The 8,329-nt window shown below is 41.7% G+C and overlaps 1 protein-coding gene across 1 annotated transcript; it reads right to left on the reverse strand.

The window, feature by feature from the left end:
* Positions 1–170: 170 nt before the first annotated feature.
* On the reverse strand, positions 171–5,301 carry LOC116047040 (major histocompatibility complex class I-related gene protein-like; the record flags this gene model as incomplete). Its single annotated transcript, XM_035998836.1, has 4 exons — positions 5,003–5,301; positions 4,451–4,593; positions 1,109–1,235; positions 171–469 (listed from the first exon to the last, which is right to left on the reverse strand). Coding segments are annotated over exons 1-4 (618 nt in total), but the record flags the coding sequence as incomplete, so codon positions are not given.
* Between the last annotated feature and the right edge of the window lie 3,028 nt (positions 5,302–8,329).

Consider the following 8,329-nt stretch of genomic DNA (forward strand, 5'->3'; position numbering starts at 1 on the left):
GTCAGAGCACTCTAACTTGTCAGTCTCTACTGATTGAGGAGGGCTAGATCAAATCTTACCACCACAGAAAACGGCCAAAAAGAAGGTGATGTCAGACTGATTGGAGTGATAATAAAATGGCAGTTCAGTCTGAGCAGACTGTATGAACATTGTTGTATTCATTAAAATACATCAGGAAATGGGATTCTACCTTTTCTGTGCCGAGAGCTCTTGCTGTAGTTCAAATACATCTTCAGCCATTCAGGACAAATCTCAGTGAGGAGAATCTCATTGCGTTTTATTCTAGATATGTCAGCATCCCATCTCTGTTTGATGTTGTCAGCTTCTGGTTTCAGAGCGATCCATGTCGATGTCTTCAGGTCCAATACTAGGAAGTCTTCTCCATCATAACCAAACTGAATAAAACCATTGACCTCTCCAGTCTCATCGTCCCACTCACAGCCAGCCATACTCTGGAGAATGTGGACACCTGAGAGACAGAGACTGTAATTATAATAATGCATAATACTACTACTACTACTACTAATAATAATAATAACAATAATAATAGACAGTGTCACTGCCTCATCGTTATTGCACAACCTTTTACTTCTTGGATTACAACAACAGGACAAAGTGGGTCAGCTCCAGTTTTTAGAGTCAGTTCGTTTCTCTCCACTGACTGCAAAACTCCAGTGCATGATGGGAAACAGCCGGGTTTCCCCTGATCTAAAAGCTCATTGTCTCAGATGTTTGACCACAAACATTATGTGTTATAAAAACTCTTCATTTCATAATTAATTACTGATTACATGATGAAAACTTTAAGAACTAGACAGGCTGATAAAGTTAATTTCAAATATTCCAGACAGTATCAAATCTTAGTTATTTAATATTTTAAGAATTATACAGACAGATGTTAGAGCCCTCAGTCTCATTATCTGACAGGTCAATGAAGGAAATAAAGGATGTCTTGTATTACTGCTTTTCCTCTTCCTGTGTATGTGAAGATATTGTGACTATGTATTGATGTTTTGAATTTCATTATCTCAAAGTGTTGATGTGTTTGGGTCACATTAATATACAATTAAGATGTGTAACAGTTTAGCAGTAAATAGTGAAATATTACCTCCAGTTTGGTTGAAGCTCTGCTTCATCTGATTAATCCAGGCTTTGAAGAAGTCAGGCTGATCCTCAAAACACTCTGCAGTGTACATTACCCAATACTGAGGATTGTTTTTTAAAAATGTTTTCACCAACTCCCGTTCTAGTATCTTTTTCTTGTTGCTGCAGTAACCGACCAGAAGTTCATCCATCACTGCAGCAACCACACGCTCTGACAAGTTTGGGACTCCAGAAGATCCAGTGAAGAAAAACTTGAGTGAGTGTTTCACTGCAGGACAAACAAGGTTTATACATTCAGTATAAATAGACGCATATCATTATTTTATCATAAATATTATGGCAGTATGATTCAGTTAATCTAAAACATGAGAGTCTGGAGGTGAAGTAAAAGTGAAACTAAACTCCAGCTGTGTTCCAGAGCTACACAGAAACTAAACACAGAGCTGAGATCAAAGTAAAGAATTAAAATGTGATCTTACCTGGAGATGAGACGTGACAGAAGAGAAGCAACAACAGGAACTTTTTCATCTTGTTTTGATAAAGACGTGTCTGAGGACCGAGCTGGTTCTGTTCTGTATTCTGTGTGTTTTCTCCGAGGAGGGAGTGTCTCTGTTCTGATGAGTGCTGGGCGGGTGTTAAACGTCACTGGTGATTCAGAAAATGTTCCGGTCAGTTTGACAGTTCTGAAAGTTTTACAGTTAAACTTTGTGATCGGTACATGACTGGGATAAGAAGAGAGGAGAATAACTGAGACACGTGGCGATGCACACTAGAAAGACATAATGTAGGCTATTGTATCTCAACACAGACATAATACTTGCTACTTGATCGATTGTGAAGAGAAAAATAAAGTCTTTACGATCCATTTTCTTTATGAACTTTATTTAAACAGACCTGACACCATTCATAATAGCACACCCATACAAGATTATAATACATTTTATGAGCAGATGGAAATAAATACCTATAGGCCTAGACTTTATTAATGTGAGAGCAAGTAGGCAATGTGCAGAAAGCATAATAACCAGTGCTTAATTTGTAAAGTGCGAGGTTCCGGAGCGCAGAGGGGGGGGGGGGATCCGGCGACGTAAAACGGCGGTTGGAGGTAACGGAACAAAAAAAAAAAATTACACTGCTTACGTAGCTTTTCTGACTAAAAACACCTAAACAACGCTGTGTGTACATCGGAGCGATGTTTATTTTTTTTTTTAGAACATGCACTTCATCGCTGAGAAATGTAAAAAAATAAAATACAATGCATTGCAACAATCGTTTTCACAAGCAGCAATTATCCATCGGACTATTAAATTAACCAAAACACCCACCGTGGTCTCCACAGTCTTGATCGGCAGAAACGGTTTTTGCTTGTTTGGGATCCGACTGGCCAGCGTTTTTGAAAAAGTTAAACAAACTTTGTTGTCTTTTTGACATTTTCCCCTGAAGCGCTTGTGTCACTTGAAGTGTAGCGTCGCGCTGTTTTAGTGCCGATCCCCTCCCTCCGTCCCTCTCCCCCCTCTGTCTCCCCTCCCTCCGTCCCTCTCCCCCCTCCCTCCGTCCCTCTCCCCCTCTGTCTCCCCTCCCTCCGTCCCTCCCCTCTCTGTCTCCCCTCCCTCCGTCCCTCTCCCCCTCTGTCTCCCCTTCCTCCGTCCCTCTCCCCCCTCTGTCTCCCCTCCCTCCGTCCCTCCCCCTCTCTGTCTCCCCTCCCTCCGTCCCTCTCCCCCCTCTGTCTCCCCTCCCTCCGTCCCTCCCCCTCTCTGTCTCCCCTCCCTCCGTCCCTCTCCCCCCTCTGTCTCCCCTCCCTCCGTCCCTCCCCCTCTCTGTCTCCCCTCCCTCCGTCCCTCTCCCCCCTCTGTCTCCCCTCCCTCCGTCCCTCTCCCCCCTCTGTCTCCCCTCCCTCCGTCCCTCCCCCTCTCTGTCTCCCCTCCCTCCGTCCCTCTCCCCCCTCTGTCTCCCCTCCCTCCGTCCCTCTCCCCCTCTGTCTCCCCTTCCTCCGTCCCTCTCCCCCCTCTGTCTCCCCTCCCTCCGTCCCTCCCCCTCTCTGTCTCCCCTCCCTCCGTCCCTCTCCCCCCTCTGTCTCCCCTCCCTCCGTCCCTCCCCCTCTCTGTCTCCCCTCCCTCCGTCCCTCTCCCCCCTCTGTCTCCCCTCCCTCCGTCCCTCTCCCCTCTCTGTCTCCCCTCCCTCCGTCCCTCCCGCCTCCGTCTTACCCTGAAAATTCACCTCAAAACGCATTGAAAATGCAAACACAAGATTTTTGTGGAACTCCAATGGAGAATAAAGACTAACAAGACAGAAAACAACACTGATCGCTACACAAACAGTCATTTTTTTTATTTAGGCGATTCATTTTTCATAGTGACACAGGAGGTGCCGGATCCAATAAAAAAGGTTCCGGATTCAACGTCGTATTCCGAAGCCCTGATAATAAATAAACTAGTGCGTGCCTGTCTGGAACAGACCGACTGCTTGACCTGTCGTATTGCTGCTGGTAGCTTTTTGATTTGTTTGTTTTTTTCCAGAACCATTGTACCCCCAAAACTACTTACAGAAGGACCCCAAAGCACTTACTGTAATATGCAACCCCACTGTATGTGAGAAAATGTGATTCTACCTTTTCTCAGCAGAGATCTTGCTGTAGTCCACACACATCTTCAGCCATTCAGGATAAATATGAGTGAGGAAAATCTCATGGTGTTCATTTTTTAGATTTCTCAGCATCCCATCTCAGTTTGGTGATGACAGGCTGTGGTTTCAGAGCGATCGGTCTTCAGGTCGAATCCTATGAAGTCTTCTTCATCATAAACAAACTGATTAGAACCATTGACCTCTCCAGTCTCATCGTCCCACTCACAGCCACTCATCTCCTGGAGGATGTGGACACCTGAGAGGTTGAGAGTCTAATTATTAATGAAGCAGTACTATATAAAAATAATAATACATTATATTTATAGAGTGCTTTTCATAGTACTCAAAGACACTTTACATGAATTGAAATGATGATATATTAGACAACAAAGCATTTGGATTCTTGAATTAAGACGTTATGTCAAACTCCTGAGTCCAATTATCTGACTGGTGAATGAAGGAACTATCTTGTATTTCCTCTCTCATGTATGTGTGTTATTGTGAAGATATGTTGACTATTGATGTTTTAAATTGCATTATCTCAGGGTGGAAATGAGTTTTGGTCACTCAACAGTTTGGCAGTAAAAGTTAAATGTAATATGTATAAATACTGCTCCTCCACTTTGGTTGAAGCGCTGCTTAAAGTGATCCATTTTGGCTTTTATGTTATTTGGCTCAAAACACACTAGAATATACCACTCCAACTGGTGAAGATTGTTTTCACCCAGTCCTGTTTTGGTTCTAATATCTTTTTCTTGCTGTCGCAGTAACCCATCAGAAGTTCATCAATCACTGCAGCAGCCACGAGCTCCGACAAGTTTGGGACTCCAGAAGATGAAGTTACAGAAAGCTTCAGTGAGTGTTTCACTGCAGGACAAACAAGGGTCATACATTCATTATAAATATAAAAACATTATCATCACCCTCAGGGGGAATATGATGTACTGTATTCAGAGGTAAAAGTAAAACTAAATGAGTGTGAACAAGTGTGTTTGAGCTACAAGGAAACAAAATGCTGAGCTGAGTGAAAAGTGAAATAAAGATTTAAAATGTGATCTTACCTGGAGATGAAACGTGACAGAAGAGAAGCAACTTTCATATTGTTTTGATAACGACACGAATACGTGAATATGATGTAGTCAATATGATCCAGTTATTACAAAAAGTCTTATCATGTTGAAGTACATGGGGAAATAAATTATAAGTGTGTCCCAGAGCTACACAGGACCAAATTGCAGAGCTGAGTGGAAAGTAAAGAATTAAAATGTGATCTTACCTGGAGATGAGACGTGACAGAAGAGAAGCAACAACAGGAACTTTTTCATCTTGTTTTGATAAAGACGTGTCTGAGGACCGAGCTGGTTCAGCTGTTCTGTCTCTGCTCTGATGAGAGATGGGCGGATGATACAGAAGTTGGGAAACTTGTTTCACTCCTGTGAAAATCTGCTCCAACACATTGTGCCAAATGAATAATACCACGTGACTTTGACGTCATCACTGGTGTTTCAGGACATTTTTCATTCAGTTTGACAGTTCTGAAAGTTTTGCAGTTAAACATTGTGATCGGCACATTAGTGGGATAAGAAGAGAGGAGAATAATTGAGAAACATGGCATTGTACACTAGAGAGACAAACTTAGCACAAAAAGTAAGGACATTTGTGTTTGGTAGATTATTTCTCTGTGGTAACAATGCTTTTTGGCAATAAATCTTATACCGTTGGAAAGCCTGTTTAGTTCCCTTTCAAATAGTGCCCCATTTGTAAGGAACATGCATTTGTGGGATGACCAGCAGCGCTGAGAATGTGGGTTGCGCCCATGAAAAATTTGCCAAATCTTGTCTGCCAATGCCAAAAAGCTTATTCTGCCATTGACTCATTTGGTGTTTGGTGGATTGGATGATTGAAGTTTGAAGAAACAAGACATATTGGCCATTGAACAATTTATTCATTTCACAAATAAGAGCCTCAGTAGTGTGTGGAAGAACCATACACAGCCACAACAGCCTGGCACCTCCTCCTCATGCTGGTCACCAGCCTGGTCACACACTGCTGTGGGATGGCATCCCATTCTGAGTCTGAAACAGGTTATCCGACCGGCAGACTCACAACCGGAAGCTCGCAGACCATGATTCACTGGAGAACTAACGAGCCCTCGCAGACTCGGTGACTCGTGAGTTGTCGATGCTCGCACGAGCCAGTCAATCCCGCGCTTCAGCCGGCTACGTTGTCATGAGTGGCTCTGATTCATTCAGACGGGCGAGTGAGGTCTCCACACCCCACCTCTGGCTCCTCATGCCACTGTACCTACTCTGCTGTAGCGTCCCTTTTCACTACTGTTTAACTCATTTTACTATTTATTTAAATTTATTTTATCGTTATTAATACGTACTGCGTGTATATGTTTATACTTATATTGTTTATATCTTTTTATCCTTCTTATATTTGTATATTTGTATGTGTGACATGCTCCAACAACACCATGACAAATTCCTCGTATGTGCAACGTACTTGGCAATAAAGCCCTTTCTGATTCTGATTCTGATTCTCTCCTCAAGCTCAGGGTAAAGCAAATAAACAACAAAAGCCTTTCTTTCACTTCTGAATAACTTACAATGTTCTGCACGTAGCTTAGCTACGCTTACTGTAGGTTTGGTGTATAAATGTAATATGCTGAAATGCAATTACTTCGAGCAGACAGTCGATTTAAAAAATAATAATGTATTCACTATGGGCATTTCTGTTCCTGTTTCTATGTCTACATTGAAAGCCTATATATTGCCATATATAGCTATATATGGCTCTCCTGTGAGCGGCTGCATGAGGTGGTGAGTGGGTGTGTAGTAGGACTGATAGTTTCCTTGGTGATTTAGCAATACTGACTCAAGTGATTCAAGTGACTCGCACAACCGGTTCAGTTTAGGGAGTGACTCTATATAATACTCTAATAACCCGAATACTTAAGAGGAACCGGGTTGCCAGGCCTATTCTCTACAGTAATGTTGGTTCAGTGTTTAGGTTTATGCTGCCCTCTAGGGGGAAGTTATTGAGACACACACCTGGTTGTGTGTAATGGGCTATAGGCCTATATATTTTGTGTTTTTTACTAAATTTAATCGATTTTAAACAAATCACTACAAAAAACTCCTTGTTCAATATCAACAATTTGGGAAAAGGTACATAAATATTTACAGTAAATAAAATAAAATGAATAGAAACAGAAGCAATGTATAATACATGTAATAAGCTAATATACTAATAATAAAAAGTTAAAAACTTTTACTTTTTACATTGTAATCCATGCCATAGCAGTTAGTAAACATTTTCACTTGGCCCCTAAAAGGGTCATCCACTCAATAAGTGGCCTGCAGTGAGAAAATACAGTCAAACAAGCCCAAATGGCTGACTTTAACTTAGTATCTGTGTTTATTAAGCAGAATAAAAACAGTATTTACAATTTCAAAGGTTTGACTTTCTTGTCGCTCAAAAGAAAGCGAAAAAAACATTATCACTGTGAAAATAAATAAAACACATATATATAAATAAAGTATTCCACATCTTTTGGTGGAGTTTCTTACATAAAATAAGTTATCCCATAATAACATCTTCCCGATCGAGTATCTCGTGTCATGTTTCTTGTGTCACATTTCCACAGTCTGTGATCTGACTCTGGCAAACCGTATTCATCCCGTACTGCACTACAAAGAGTTTTATACTTTGAAATCAATACTGATACAATATGCTGTATCACAAATATCTGATATAAATATGGTAACTAATGAATGATATCGACACATTGGTACATGGCAGAGACAAGGATGTGTGTGGTGGTGTTAAATCAGAGAAATGTAATCATTGTTCTGAGGAGGACGGAGGAAAAGACAAAGAGAGGCAAAGTGTTTCAGTCACTCAGAATGTTTCAAGTAGAAAATACAAAATACACAAAGTTGTGGTTTAATTCAGTCCACTAATTTCAGTTGTTACCTTGTCCTTTTGACTGATGTTTCAGGAGTCACTTCTGTGTCTTTAAAATATCGCAGTGTGGCACTATACACACCAATTTTTTGATTACGTTCTTAGATTATGGTCTGTCCACCAAATTTCATAGAAAACTGCTACACCATTTTTGAAAGAGTCTGCTAGATGTTACATGTGCCTCTTGTGTGTGTCTTGTTTTCTCCCTCTCTCTCTCTCTCTCTCTGTTTCTCATTCTGCCCTCCTCCCTCTTGTTAATAATGAATAATGAGAAAACTCCTCACTGGTGTGCTCTCCATGTGTTCTCCACTCTCTGCCGTCTTATCACCTCCCCCACTCTACCTGAGCACTGATTACACTGAGGTGTGCAACAGGCAGAGGGAGGAGGGCAGAATGAGAAACAAGAGAGAGAGAGAGAGAGAGGGAGAAAACAAGACATACACAAGAGCAAATGTAACACCCCCTCCTAAAATAGTGATGGGGGAGCGCCGCGGACATCATTCACGCATAACGGCCAATTAATAGCAGCGCGACAAGGTATCAGCCAAGACATTATCTTGACCTTTAATGTGCCGGATCATGATATTAAAAGTGCCCAACGCATTAGCTCTGATTCGCATTACGCATCTGA

Source organism: Sander lucioperca, unplaced genomic scaffold (genome assembly GCF_008315115.2).
Source record: "Sander lucioperca isolate FBNREF2018 unplaced genomic scaffold, SLUC_FBN_1.2 Unpl_135, whole genome shotgun sequence".
NCBI lineage: Eukaryota > Metazoa > Chordata > Actinopteri > Perciformes > Percidae > Sander > Sander lucioperca.